General features: G+C 39.6%; 2 protein-coding genes across 2 annotated transcripts in view; one reads left to right on the forward strand and one right to left on the reverse strand.

The window, feature by feature from the left end:
- Nucleotides 1-1,591: 1,591 nt before the first annotated feature.
- Nucleotides 1,592-5,674, forward strand: grem1b (gremlin 1b). Its single transcript, XM_060933000.1, has 2 exons — nucleotides 1,592-1,857; nucleotides 4,329-5,674. The coding sequence occupies exon 2, from the start codon at nucleotides 4,330-4,332 to the stop codon at nucleotides 4,879-4,881; it is 552 nt and encodes a 183-aa protein (XP_060788983.1). The 5' UTR covers nucleotides 1,592-1,857; nucleotide 4,329; the 3' UTR covers nucleotides 4,882-5,674.
- A 7,449-nt stretch (nucleotides 5,675-13,123) lies between these two features.
- Nucleotides 13,124-15,557, reverse strand: part of LOC132894301 (formin-like) — a 121,557-nt gene continuing 119,123 nt past the window's right edge. The window contains exons 16-17 of the mRNA XM_060933950.1: nucleotides 14,511-14,592; nucleotides 13,124-14,388 (exon numbers count right to left, since the gene is read on the reverse strand). Coding sequence (XP_060789933.1) covers nucleotides 14,344-14,388; nucleotides 14,511-14,592 — 127 coding nt within the window. The 3' untranslated portion in view covers nucleotides 13,124-14,343. The remainder of the gene's footprint in view (nucleotides 14,389-14,510; nucleotides 14,593-15,557) is intronic.

Consider the following 15,557-nt stretch of genomic DNA (forward strand, 5'->3'; position numbering starts at 1 on the left):
AGAAGATGACAGATGAATAACTGCAGGAAAAGACTGATTAATAGGCTACGTTTTATTTATCATCACTAAATATATTCCTGCAAACATCTGCTTCTGCACTGTACACTCTCAGAAATAGAAAGAGTACTTTTTCCTTCCTGGCATGGCACCATTAAGGGCACATCGTCTGTACCTTTAGTGTGGATCTCTTGCATGTAGTGGAATTTTAGTTAGCTTTTAGAGTAAAGCTTTAAAGGCACACCAGGGGTCTTTTACACTGTATTCACAACATTATTTCCAGGATAAAGACACACAAAGTGTACTCCTGATGGTACCGTGCCAGCGGCAAGGAAAGTACAGCTTGGTACCTTTATGTCTGAGAGTGACGTTTGTCAATCAATCAATCTGTCTGTCTGTCTATGCTTGTTTGCGTTCTTGTTTTTTTTATATAGTTTTCTTGTTTCTTTAATTGTTTGCTTTCTTGTTTGTTTCTTTTTCTTGTTTGTTTGCTTTCTTTCTTGTTTTTGTTTGCTCTTTCTTGCTTTCTTTCTTTGTTTTCTTTCTTGTTTCTTTGTTTGCTTTCCTTCTTGTTTTCTTTATTTATTTGCTTTCTCTCATTTTCTTTCTTGTTTCTTTAATTGTTTGCTTTCTTTCTTGTTTCTTTTGTTTTCTTGTTTCTTTGATTTTTTGTTTCTTTAATTGTTTGCTTTCTTGTTTGCTTGATTGCTGTTTGTTTGCTTTCTTTCTTGTTTCTTTAATTGTTTGCTTTCCTTCTTGTTTTCTTTCTTGTTTCTTTGTTTGCTGTCTTTTGTTTTCTTGTTTCTTTGTTTGCTTTCCTTCTTGTTTTCTTTCTTGTTTCTTTGTTTGCTGTCTTTTGTTTTCTTGTTTCTTTGTTTGCTTTCCTTCTTGTTTTCTTTCTTGTTTCTTTGATTTTCTTGTTTCTTTAACTGTTTGCTTTCTTGTTTGTTTGATTGCTGTTTTTGTTTGCTTTCTTTCTTTCTTGTTTGTTTGCTTTCTTTTTTGTTTTCTTGTTTCTTTGTTTGGTTTCTTTGTTTACTTTCTTTCTTGTTTTCTTTCTTTGTTTGCTTTCTTTTTTGTTTTCTTGTTTCTGTTTGCGTTCTTTCTTGTTTCTTTGATTTTCTTGTTTCTTTAATTGTTTGCTTTCTTGTTTGTTTGTTTGCCTGCTTGATTGTACATATTCTCATCGGGGAGCACACTGGCCTCTTATCACAGAAATAATAATAATAATAATAATAATAATAATAATAATAATAATAATGACACTGCACGGATTTGCCAGTTGTCCCTGCTACATTTTCTCCCTCTGAGCTTTTCCCAAACCTGCTCGCTGGAGTTGGGTTTCTGTGAGATCAATGTTCAGACATCAGCCCTCACCTCTCCAACCCCAGACCCGACCCTCTCCTCTTCTCTTCTCCTCTCCTCTCCTCCTCTCCTCCTCCCATCCCCTGCCTGCGCGCCCATTTCCCTCAAGTGGCTTCGGGGAAGTGATGAGGGGGAGATGGGGGCGGAAAGTTTGGGTTCTGCTCGCATCGCGTCTGGCCAATAATGTGCAGAGAGCCGCCGCGAACATCATTTAAAAAGGAGACAGTCGGGCGCTGCTGCGAGTCCCATTAAACCCCCATCAGTGTGAGTGTGTGTGTTTGTCTACGGCATCGGTATGAGCTCTGGACACTTTCTTCAGCACACTTGATCATCTCTGTTCCACGCATTTGGTACTGGATTTTCTCCAGAAAGAAGGATTGATCACATCACCACCCGGTCCACTCTGTCTGTCTGTCTGTCTGTCTGTCTGTCTGACTGACTGTCTCCCTTTTCTTTGGACATCACTGCACTCATTAAGCCTCGGAGCTCTGACAGGTGAGCTTTACACACACACACACACACACACACACAGAGAGAGAGAGAGAGAGAGAGAGAGAACTAAACTGATGCCCTCAGGTGCACCTTTAGTGTTTATCTTTTAGCTGGTAATGTGAATGTCATGCACCTTTAATTAAATATATTTTAAGATGCATGATCTGAGCTGAAGGACCAGTGCTTTAAACACTTTAAAGGCACATCAGATAAAAACATATAGTCTACCTCTTAGAAAACTTCCATATGGACTGGAGTTCCTCTCTGATAAACACATTTTAATAGAATTGAACCCCCCCAAGAGAGTGTGTGTGTGTGTGTGTGTGTGTGTGTGTGTGTGCGTTTTATGAAACAGGCCACCTTGGATAAAGGCTAAAAATCTTCTTTTAATAGCACTTCAGTGCAGCTCATACATTTTATTGTCCAGGAAACCCACAAATATGTTTCTAAAACCAAAATGATGAACAATGATCATTTCCCCTTCGTTATGGCACTAGGATCCAGTGCAAATAGCCCCAATTTAAAAATAAATAAATAAATAATCCAACACTGACTTGATGATGCGCATATTTTTGGATTACATTTTTCAAACATTAGCCTATAATATGTGCTTAAAAGGGAATAGAACTCCATATGGTTCACCAAGCGATGAATAAACCCGTTTCACTAAACACTGATTATTCCATTGCTTAAAGAAAAGCTTCTCAAACTTGTTATAATCAGGAATCCAATATACTCCAGCTTCGAGAATGCAAACCAGACACACTGTGTCCAAATGTATTTATTATTATATCTCTATTACATTGTTATATCATAATTATAAGCCTAACCATCACATTAAGTTTATGTTTCCATGAAACTAATTCCACTTCTTTTTATCAGGCTATTTATTTACAGTATTATATTTTAGGTATTTTTGTCTAAAACACTATTCTAGGTGCACATGGGAACATCTCCTTATTAAATATGTAGTTTGTGTTGTTGCAACCTGTTTCCACAGATAAAATTAGCTGATATAAACCTGCCTTCTTGTTTTGGCCTGCAGGTTGACCTTAATGTAAGCTTTGTAAATGATGTAACCAGTTCATTAGGCTTTATTACTGTCACTTAATAACAACCAGAACCCCTGTCATTTTAATATGATAGTAATTGATCGGGATTTCCACTAACATCATGAAAACATGGACTTCATAGACACTCAAGGGGGAAAAAAGACTAAACTGTAGGGGAGAGCGGGGAAACTTGGGAAAGGGTTTCAGCTTTTGTAGATTGTGTGAAATTCCTTGCAGGTCGCGTCACATTCATATCGCATTAGAGAGTATTTACTGTACTGTACCCTCTTACGACAAAATTAGTTTCTCAGCTTGTCACGTACTGACTTTCAGACTTCACTTTTTGTATCATTATTTATTTTTTGTGGGGAGACTTGGGACAAAAATAAAATACCTAGGCCTACATGTTTAATTTTTATTTATTATCAAAACTTGTAACATATGAACACATAATGCTGATACAGCGATAGAAAAATGTCAGTTTACTCAAAACCTGACGAGACAAAACAGCTCCATTCTCAAGAAAAAATGAAATAAGTTTGGTCCTCATGCAGGTACACGTCCACATTTTTAATAATAAATTAAAAAAAAATTATATATATATATATATATATAAAGTTTATATTTGTAAACCACAAGAAAAAAAACCCTGTAACATGATGAACTGTCCCAACTCTCCCCATCTGGCCACTTTGGGGAAAAAAAAATTCTTTAAATGTTTTTCCCCAGAATTTAAGTTTTATAAATAATACTATCCATGGTAATATGCGAGGCTAAATACTTTAATTCCTAACAAATCCCGAATTCACCAGCGTACATTACATCATCGAATGGAGGTGGAGGAGATGTAGGAAATACAAGTTTTGGTTGACAGAAATATTGAACTGTACAAACCTTACTGCAGTGTCCAGCTTCGTGGCTCCAAAGTAAGTAGGTTACTCTACAGGGCAACATCTAACTTCTGATGTCATCTAAATCCTGATTGGTTGAAATTAATTTATGGGAATACAAACTATCCCAAGTCTCCCCGCTCTCCCCTACCTTTCCTTGTTGTTTAGGTGATACCTTTAGGTGTTCATCCTTTTTGGACCTTTAATATGTATCCTTCATCCGGAAACATACATACATGAGCCTACATACATTTCACAAATGGACTGTGGTCAGTTTTGAGAGTAAGGCTTTAAAGGCAGACCTTTACATGCACCTTACTCTGTAAAATATCTACGAAAGACAGAGATGATGTACAGATGTAGACCTGTTGAGAAACATGGATCTGGAGTATCATAAGAACATGATATGGCAGTCAAAAGATGTGCTTAAATTGTTGGAATTTAAGTGTGTTAGATTATTATTAATCTCGTCTAGAAAGCATTTATCATTAAAAAAAACCTCCACAAAGGTGCATCTGTTGTCTTTTTGCAGAATGAGCAGATTGGTGCAGCTCACGTGTGCAGTGCTCTTGCTGTCGGTTCTTGTGTCGTGTGTGACGGAAACCAGAGCCACGCAAGGCGCAATTCCTAATCCGAGCAAAAGCAAACCAAACGAGTCGGAGCGACAACATAGCGCCTCTTCTTCGTCATCATCCTCATCCTCATCCTCAGGTAGAGGTAGAGGCTCATCTTCCTCGGCAGAAGAGGTGCTGGAGTCCAGTCAGGAGGCGCTGCACGTGACCGAGCGCCGCTACCTGAAGCGCGACTGGTGCAAGACGCAGCCGCTGAAGCAGACCCTGCATGAAGAAGGCTGCGTCAGCATCACCATCCTCAACCGCTTCTGTTACGGCCAGTGCAACTCCTTCTACATCCCACGTCACGTGCGCCAAGAGGAAGGAGCCTTCCAGTCGTGCTCGTTCTGCAAACCCAGGCGCTTCACCACCATGACCTACACACTGTCCTGCCCCGACCTGCAGCCGCCCACTCGCAAGAAGCGCGTGCAGCGAGTCAAGCAGTGCCGCTGCATCTCCATCGACCTGGACTGAGATCAACAAACACTACTTTTGACGGGAACTTTAAACTGCAGCGTCTTGAAGGCATTAAGTTTCAGAACTTATCTGGATGAAAAGTAGCCTACACATTAAAAGCACATTTTCAAGAGGGGGGGGAAAGGAGGAGCACTGATATTGCGCAATCAGATAATACGAACTCCAGCCTGGCGCACAGTCATAGACACGGCACGCATTTCATCATGCATACAGCATTTCCATAATTTCCTGTTTGACACTCCCAAACTCCCCCTCATCCAAGAATTAAACATACAAGTGGTATTTTCCTCACTTTTGCTGAATGATTTTAAAAGGAACAAAATGTGCACAGAACAAGAATCCACTGGCAAAACACACAGCATTATTTTGGGACCTTAGAACCTAATCATGTCATAATAATAATAATAATGTAACAGCCTGTGGTTTTTTTTTTTTGAGAGAGAGCTGGAAGGTGTTTTTTCCACCATGTGGAAATTAGTGGTGATCTAATAAGACATGTGAAGAAGACTCTGAGCTATTTAATATGATAGAAGGACGCTTGTATAATAGCAGGTGTATTATATTGTCCATTTGTTGTGAATTTTTTTTTTGTGGACATTTTTAATGAGACCCGCGTGAAAAAAGAATGACATCATCTTCAACACTTAGTATATGATTTATTTAAAAAAAGAAAGAAAGAAAATCCTGCAAATAAGGATACAAAACTTGTTGATTAATGTACTTATTGCGGTCCATTCTGTTTACAAGTATTTCCACACAACTGTTTAATGGGATTGCTGCTTTATCTTGACTGTAGGCCTGTTGAGTTAATGTATTAATAATAATAATAATAATAATAATAATAAAGTTAAATAAATCTAGTTGAGTCTCTTTCTGGCCAGTGAATCTTGACATGTCCAGCCTGGAAACTACAGCAGCTGTATACTGTTTATAGGATAATTGTGTATATTAATCTGAAATACGTGGGTGGCATGGTGGTATAGTGGTTAGCGCTGTCGCCTCACAGCAAGAAGGTCCTGGGTTCGAGCCCCGGGGCCGGCGAGGGCCTTTCTGTGCGGAGTTTGCATGTTCTCCCCGTGTCCACGTGGGTTTCCTCCGGGTGCTCCGGTTTCCCCCACAGTCCAAAGACATGCAGGTTAGGTTAACTGGTGACTCTAAATTGACCGTAGGTGTGAATGTGAGTGTGAATGGTTGTCTGTGTCTATGTGTCAGCCCTGTGATGACCTGGCGACTTGTCCAGGGTGTACCCCGCCTTTCGCCCGTAGTCAGCTGGGATAGGCTCCAGCTTGCCTGCGACCCTGTAGAACAGGATAAAGCGGCTACAGATAATGAGATGAGATGAGATCTGAAATACAAAAATTGTCCATGGACTTCAGCTCTCACAGTCAGTCACTGTTGCTGTCATGGAGTTTGACTCAAATAACACACGACATACAGTCATTTCTTGAACCAGAAACGCTTCTTGTCACTTATTCGCAGGCTGTAATGTGGCTTTTAAAAAAAGTTATAAATATGGCTGCATTTTAGGGTCAAACCCTGGTGAAAATCTTTCAAGGATCCGTAAAGTTCTTTGTGAGGGTCTTTGAGGATGCTGTTGAGGATCTCAACAAAAGATCCTGAAAAGATCTTCAAGGATCTTTAAAATTCTTGGCAAGCTCTTCAAGGCTCTACAAGGGCCTTCAAAGTTGTTGTTTTTTTCCAAGCTCTTCAAGGATCTTTAGAATTCTTGTGAAGATCTTGAAAATATCCTAAAAAGAACATCATGAAATCCTTAAGATCCTTTCAAGGTCTTTGAAACCTTGAAAATCATGAAAGATTCTTTCAAAGATCCTTTAAAGACGTTGGCTATTCAGGATTCCTTGGTATATCGTTATCCAATTCTTAGGAATCAAAATTACGTAAGTTTCAATTTATTTCCGTCCTTGTCAATTCCGTTGAATTAGGATCATTTAAAAAACATTGAAAGATCCTCATTAGATCCTTGAGAATCTGAAAGGATCCTCACAAAGATCTCGTAAAGACATTGACTAGGATCCTTATAAGATCCTGATTAAATCTTTGAGGATTCCACTTAAGAGCTTTATAAGATCCCGAAAAGGATCCTTGTTAAATCTTTGAGGATCTTGGAGGAACTTTGCAAAGACCTTGTGAAGATTTTGACAAAGATCCTTAAAAGATCCTGATCACATCCTCAAAGATCCTCGCAATCATCATCATCATCATGGTTTCCCTAGTGCGGCCGCACAACAGCCTTAGGGTGCTCTTCCTTAAAACGGTTTTTGAGGAATTGCAAGAAATCGTTCTTCTTCATCATCATTCTTCTGGCCTGCTGTTTGTCGATGTCAAGAGCACGCTCGACCTTGTTCCACAGTCTACCCTGTGTGTCTCCAAACAGCATTTGCTTTTGATATGAGTCATTGTCCATTCTACATATGTGGGCCAGATATTTAAGGTGTTGTTTAACACAGAAGTTACGGATAGGGAGAGTTTTAGTGATATCAAGAAGTTGTCTATTGGATATCTCAAAGCTCCAGTCAACTGGTTCAGCTGTGGCAGCCGTGTTATTCGTCTTTCTCTTTTTCGGTTCCGGGGCATTCCTCCGTTTGTAACCTCCTCGAATCATCTTCCTTAGGAACCTATTCCATACAACTTCCATTTTTTTCAATTCTTCTTCTGATAACTCCCATGCTTGAATGCTGTACAGCAATCGTGATCTTACACATGTCGTCAAGAACTTAATTCTGGTTGAAAGCTGAATGTGCTTGTCTGTTAGGATATGTTTCAGCTGTTCCCATTTCTGAAAAGCAGATCCTATTCTCGTGTAGAGTGATTGTGAGGTATTGATAGAGTTAGTTATTGTGTATCCAAGATATTTGAAACTTCTGACGTTCTTCAGCACCTTTGAACCAATAGTAACCAAACTTTCCTTTTCCATCAATGCTTCATCTACATTAAAAACCATGGCTTCTGTTTTGATATATGACATTTGAAGTCCAAAGCGTTTATAAGTATTATCGTAGATCAGGGGTGTCCAAACTGATCCATAAAGGGCCGTGTGGCTGCAGGTTTTCATTCCAGCCATGCAGCAGCACACCTGACTTGGCTCATTCAATCAACTGAACTGTCTCCACACCCACCCTTGATTAAAGGGTGGGTGTGTCAGTTGATTGAATAAGCCAAATGAGGTGTGCTGCTGCATGGCTGGAATGAAAACCTGCAGCCACACGGCCCTTTATGGATCAGTTTGGACACCCCTGTCGTAGATAGACAACATTTTCTGTAGCTCTTCCAGAGAATTTGTAAATATGACTTGGTCATCCGCATATAAGAGTTCAATAATCTGATTGTGACCACATGGCGGGGACTTCTTTCGATACTCCCTAGGAGAAACTTCATTTGGAATGATGTAGTTCACATTAAAGCCTGCCCTTGGGATGCATTGTAATATTTCATGCCGTGCAACTCTAACCACAAAGTCTAGGTACACATTAAAGATGGACGGGGATTCCAAGGCACCTTGACGGCAACCCACCAGTGTTTTGAAGAATGTTTTTGAACCTTTAATGAAAGCTTTTGTACCGGTGTATAAAGCCCGCAGAATTGTTATGAGGTGAGGACATCTGAGCCGTACTTCTAGGCATCGGAATAATGCCTCTCTAGGAATCCAATCATATGCTGCTTTCAAATCAATAAAGGCTACAAATAACGGTGTTTTTGATTTTCTGGACGATTGTAAAATATGGCGCAAAATAAATATGGCATCGCACGTGGACCTGTTTGTACAGAAGCCAAATTGAGAAGGCAGAAGGATCAACTCATAGATTTCTCTGAGTCTCTCAATAATAATCCCTGATAGTATTTTAGAGATCGTCGCTATTATACTTAGGCCTCTATAATTTTCAGGAAGTGATTTCAGACCTTTTTTGTACAAGCATGTTATTGATGCTGTGCGCCATGCAGCTGGGACCCGAGCACAAGACCATATCAATCCAACTAGCAGAAGGATATAATTTATCAATCTCACAGATGTGGCGTATTTCAGCTGTTCGGAGTACACTTTGTCGATGCCTTGACATTTTCCATTCTTTAATTTTTTGATGATATTTACAATCTCCTCACGGCTGGGTGTAGATTCGTCTATCTTGGGGAGGTCATCTGGTGGCAGTAAGTGTGGGAAGTCCTGGGGACGCTGTAGTTCCGGCTGTGGTGTATATGGGCGATCAGCAAAATGGCTTGAAAAGTGATCCTCAAGTTTCTCTGAATTAATCAGTGGCCGTGTTTCCTTTGAGAGTGATGTATAGTTGTTCATCAGATGGAATTCTTCTTCAGCATTGCGTTGTTCACTGGCCAAGTTTATTTGGGTTGCTTTGGCTTCAAAGAATTCATTCTTCAACTTAATGCGATGTTTTCTCACTTTTTTGTCAAGGGCCTTCTTCTTTGATAGATCTTTCTCATGATGTTGTTTCGCCAGGAGCTCTTGGTATTCCAGGTTTGTCCAGGGTTTCACAGTTTCCCCTTTCACTATCTGTGGAATTGTTTCTTTTGATGCTTCCTGAATGGAATTACTCAGCAGCTCTTCAACATGATCTATAGTTAAAGGTTGTGGGTCAACTGGTAATATCGAATCCAATTTAGCACTATATAGGGTTTGGATATAGGGGTCATCTCGAAGGTGTCGTAAGTCTGGGAAATACTTTGCAGGTCGTTTACTACTATTGGTGAAGATCCTCTTAACCATTTTTTTAGTTGGAAAATTTGCATCCATCACAACTAGGCAGTGATTGGATTCAAAAGGCTGGCTTTGCTTGGGATAAGATCTGCAATTATTAGTTGAAGTCTTAACAAACCATTCAGCCAGGATATAGTCAAGCCTTCGTTTGTAGCCCAAGTTGGAGTGGAATGTCCACAGATGTTCATTAGATCTTGTTGCAAAGGTGGTGTTTAGAATACATAAAGCATTACTCTCTGCTGTTTCAATCAGTTTCATTCCATTAAAGCTGCTCTTATTGTTAATGTGATAGGGGCATAGACATTTCCAGGTATTGGGATCGTAGTCATCAAAGACTACGTAGTAGTCAAAGTAGTAAGCAAAGAGCTTAACCAGATCCTTAGAAAGATCCTTCTAAGATCTTTGAAAGATCCTTGCAAAGATCTTTGCAGGATCACTGTTGGATCCTTAAAAGATCTTTCACAAATCCTTGAGGATCTTTACAAATGATTTTGCATATGAAGATCTTTCGAAGATCCTTTAAGGATCCTATAAAAATCCAACTAAAGAAAACTAAAGAAATGGTTAAAAATCTTGGTGTTTTCATTGACAGCGAGCTAAACTTTGACAGTCACATGAAAGCAATCACTAAAACGGCATTTTATCACCTAAAAAACATTTCCAAACTAAGAAGACTTATGTCAAAAAATGATCTGGAAAAACTAATACATGCCTTCATCTCTAGTAGGGTTGATTACTGCAATGGCCTTTTCACAGGCCTGCCAAAAAAGACCATCAAATGACTTCAGCTGGTTCAAAATGCAGCAGCGAGGGTTCTCACACGAACAAAAAGAACAGAGCACATTACTCCAATTCTAATGGTGAGGATACACGGGGCAACTTTTTGGGCAATGTTGCCGAGCAATGTTGCTGGGCAATTGCGTTTTGACTCTTTTCTATTGAGATTGGGCAACATTGTTTCTTTCTGAATGGTTTTGATAATCTCTGGCAACTTTTTGAGATAAGCCAATCAGAACGCGAGTATCGAGTCATGTGACCTCCGGTGAGGTTCGGATCAGAAATTTCAAACAAATATGGCGGCCGCTCAGTGTCAGTGGAGTGAAGAGATGGAGAGACTCCTCATCTGTTTTTACGCCGGTAAGTTATTTTAATATTCTATATGGAGGAATTTACCTCACCAAAGCTCTAAAAAACAACAGACAGCTTGATTAAATGGTCACAGCAAAAATTAAGACATCGATTTTTTTTAGCTAACTGTAACCTGCCGTTGCTAACTGTTGTTGCCCATTGTTAGTTGCCCTGAAAAGTTGCTCTGTGTCTCACCTAGTTGCCCGTTGCCAGCAACATTGCTCGGCAACATTGCCCAAAAAGTTGCCCCGTGTATCATCACCATAAGGTCCCTTCACTGGCTTCCAGTAAGCTACAGAATTGACTTTAAAGCATTGCTGCTGGTGTACAAATCTCTAAATGGTATAGGGCCCAATTACCTCTCTGATATGTTGCAGCGGCCTAACCCAATCAGATCTACCAGATCGCAACAGAAAAATTTACTATTAAAACCTGTTGTTAAAACAAAGTGTGGTGAAGCAGCTTTTAGCTACTATGCAGTACAGCTATGGAACCAACTGCCAGAGGACATTAAAAATGCTCCTGCTGTTGGCAGCTTCAAATCTAGGTTAAAGACCAAGCTGTTCTCAGATGCTTTCTGTTAAATAATTAATATTGTCTTCTTTACATTCTTTATAATCTTTACTTCTCTGCATGTTTTAAATTTACTTTAACTTTATCCTATTTTATTCTTTTTTTTCTTCTTCTTTCTTTCTCATCTTCTCTGAACTACTACTTCATTTTATTATTTTATTTTTACTATTGTTTAATTCTTATTATTTTCTTTTAATTTCTTTTAATTCTTTTAATTAATTGTTTTAGAATAAAAATAAATTATTTTATGTAAATTATTTTCTGTAATTTTATTTCTCTATTGTTTACTGTTTTTGTTTTTACTTCTGTAAAGCACATTGAACTGCCATTGTGTATGAAATGTGCTATATAAATAAACTTGCCTTGCCTTATCTTTAAGGATCTTTGGCAGGTCTTTGACAATCCTCATGGATCCTTAAAGATCCCGTAAGGTTTTTATCATAGAGAATTAACTCGGGGAGGAAAAAAGAGCCATGGAAGTAAACAGGTGGGACTGTAGTGCCTCTTTGCCAGGTGTGTGATGTATGTAAAATATATCAGACAAAATAAAGTGGCACCTGGCGACTTGTCCAGGGTGTACCCTGCCTTTCGCCCGTAGTCAGCTGGGATAGGCTCCAGCTTGCCTGCGACCCTGTAGAACAGGATAAAGCGGCTACAGATAATATCATCTCCAGCTGCTTTATCCTGTTCTACAGGGTCGCAGGCAAGCTGGAGCCTATCCCAGCTGACTATGGGCGAAAGGCAGGGTACACCCTGGACAAGTCGCCAGGTCATCACAGGGCTGACACATAGACACAGACAACCATTCACACTCACATTCACACCTACGATCAATTTAGAGTCACCAGTTAACCTAACCTGCATGTCTTTGGACTGTGGGGGAAACCGGAGCACCCGGAGGAAACCCACGCGGACACGGGGAGAACATGCAAACTCCGCACAGAAGGGCCCTCACCGGCCACAGGGCTCGAACCCGGACCTTCTTGCTGTGAGGTGACAGCGCTAACCACTACACCACCGTGCCGCCCCTGGCTACAGATAATGAGATGAGAATATCTCATCTCATTATCTCTAGCCGCTTTATCCTTCTACAGGGTCGCAGGCAAGCCGGAGCCTATCCCAGCTGACTACGGGCGAAAGGCGGGGTACACCCTGGACAAGTCGCCAGGTCATCACAGGGCTGACACATAGACACAGACAACCATTCACACTCACATTCACACCTACGGTCAATTTAGAGCCACCAGTTAACCTAACCTGCATGTCTTTGGACTGTGGGGGAAACCGGAGCACCCGGAGGAAACCCACGCGGACACGGGGAGAACATGCAAACTCCACACAGAAAGGCCCTCGCCGGCCACGGGGCTCGAACCCGGACCTTCTTGCTGTGAGGCGACAGCGTTAACCACTACACCACCATGCCGCCCCTGGCTACAGATAATGAGATGAGAATATATCAAATACAAAAAAAGCAAAAGAAAAGAGTGCCACAAATATGTTTCAGATTTAATGCATGACTTTGGTGTTAGAGTGAAGTGTGAAGTGAGGGGAAACATTTGGTATGTGTGAGCTAACGCTGGTCATGTCCTGATTTTCCCTGAGGTCACGGAGTTCAGTTTTATGCATCTCAGCAGACTGTTGAAAGAACAACTTAACAACAAGCACCACTAGGATTGAGTGAAGTTTATGGGAACAGAAAGACAGACAAGACAAAAACAGCAAAGAGAAGAAGGCCACAATTACTGACATTTATAATGCTGCTGTACACACCACATATTTGGAACGAATAAATAGGAACACAGCGAAAACTTATGAAGGAAATGACCATTTATATCCATTTGACCCGGTCACTTTTCCAAGACACTTAATTTATTATTACAGACTACACAAGAAGATGAAACCATAAGCAATTTGGTAATAATGAGGAATTTACTTGAGGCAAAAAATAATTCACCCATTACAGTCGAAGTTATAAATATATATATATATATATACACACTGTATGTATGTCCGTCTTCAGGACAAGCTCGCTAATTTGTTCACTTTTCAACACATCATTGAAAGAATATTAGCTTCAGCTTGAAGACATTCTATGAAAATAAATATATTATATTGTACATGGTCGCTGTGGCTCTCCCAAGCCATAGCTGTTGTTTGGAAAAGAGATTGCATAGAAACTACAACTGAGGTGCATGAGACATTGCAAAGGAGGTAAAATATACCATCTGGTAAAAAGGAAGTGGCAAAAGAGCTACTGCTGCAAGCAGGAAAGTGCATGTGACTGCGATAAACCTACACCTATGAGACGGAGTAGGTAGCTGTTACTCATGAGACAAGACGAAAACTTTAAAACCACTCTGATGGAGTTTTATCTCTCCTCTAACTTGGGTTTTTATTGGTAACTTGAGGTGTGTAAGTGAGGTCTTAACTGACTGACGAGATCTGGCAGTCTGCCATTCTGTCTGCACCGATGTGTATTTTCTATAGAAAATAAATAAAACAGGAAAAAGCCTAGAAGTAAAAAAAAAAAGCCTTAATAGGCAAAAGATTAACACTCTCTCTCTCCATATTTAATTCATTAAGCCTTACAAGATTACTACGAAAAATATTATTATTATTTGCTTTGTTTTATTTAATCAATGCCCTCTTTTCCGACTGAACACACAACTCACCTTTACTTTTATCTTTTTTTTTTTTTTGGAGATTTACTTTATATGCTGAGATTCTGAAATTGGAAATGTTTGCTACAACTAGTATTATGGAACATTTCCTAACCAGGAGCACCTTTACAAGAGACAGAACTCTGGAACCCACAGTTAAGATGTCTATCTTTCATGTGGAGACGGAGATGGTTCATTTTCCGATGAGGTCCACGACTCTTGACTGAGGAAAACACAGATCTCTGCTTTTCTGGTGGCCAATATGATAAACGTACACTGTAGCAGAATAGAATGCCATACTCGTGCGCACACTGTCCCTCTTAAAGGTGGTGGAAATGATGCTTCATCAGTCTGTATCTTGTTTTATCTTCAACTGGAGGACACATTCGCCTCCTTCTGCCGCAGTCGCTCCTTCTGGAATGGGATATATGTCGGAAAAATGTTGAACACTAGTTCAGAATATAGGTATTTGTAGGTATTGATACATAACTAGTGTGTGTGTGTGTGTGTGTGTGTTTAATGGCTCTGGCACTTACCAGACTGTTGGCATTGACCTTTTTTGTCTCCACTCTTTTCTCAGCTGTGAGCTTTTGAACATTCAGCTGAGCTTCCCTTAGTCTGAAAAAGATTGTGACATTATAAAGCTTAACACACACACACGGTGTTTCAAAAAATTTGATATCAATTCACAGTCTAATTACTTTGCCAACTCTCGTTCAATTGACCTCAAATTTTAACAGCATGTGTGGAAACAGGTCAAAACGTTATGTTTAATGTTTTTTGTTTTTATCTTTTTAAGTATAGAAATGCCATTCACTAGAAAAGAAAAGGCGTTTTGTGTGTTAGAGGACGCTCGAACACAGTCGAATAGGACAGTGCAGCGTGCGTTTATGAGAGAATTCTCTAAAAATGCACCAACTGCAATGCAGATTTGGACACGGCACAAAAAGTTCAAAGAGGAAGGCTGTGTGTGCAGGGCAAAAGGATCTGGACGACCACCAGCATCGGAAGAGACAGTGGAGAGGGTTCATGAATATTGAAAATTTGTGAAATTGTTCATGGAATCCACATACCTTTGAATTTCTCATTCAAATTTTGAGGAATAAATCTTATACTGCACAGCATTAAGCCTGTTCAGTTTCATTTGCCTAGACTATGTAGTTTCTGGGATATTTACATCTCAAATAATATCAAATGTTTTTTTAAATACCCTATAGATACAGTAGATAGATAGATAGATAGATAGATAGATAGATAGATAGATAGATAGATAGATAGATAGTGTGTGTAAAAATATACATATCTCTCTATTTTTTGAGTACAAAAATAATCTTATGTTGTAAGACACTTTGACTCCCACTCTCTGACATCTCTGCTAAAATTTAACATGATAATTTAAAATAATCAAAATGAACTGTAAGGAATAAAGGGTGTGAATAATTCACGTGACGATAACTGCCAAACCCAATATAATACTTTTCCGATTTAGTTTCTACATCAACACAGGGTTTTGCAATAGAAGTATTAAATTAAATGTCAAAACACTGTCTGCTGAGATCTTGGAATTACAAGCTGAATTTATA

Source organism: Neoarius graeffei, chromosome 11 (genome assembly GCF_027579695.1).
Source record: "Neoarius graeffei isolate fNeoGra1 chromosome 11, fNeoGra1.pri, whole genome shotgun sequence".
Taxonomy (NCBI): domain Eukaryota; kingdom Metazoa; phylum Chordata; class Actinopteri; order Siluriformes; family Ariidae; genus Neoarius; species Neoarius graeffei.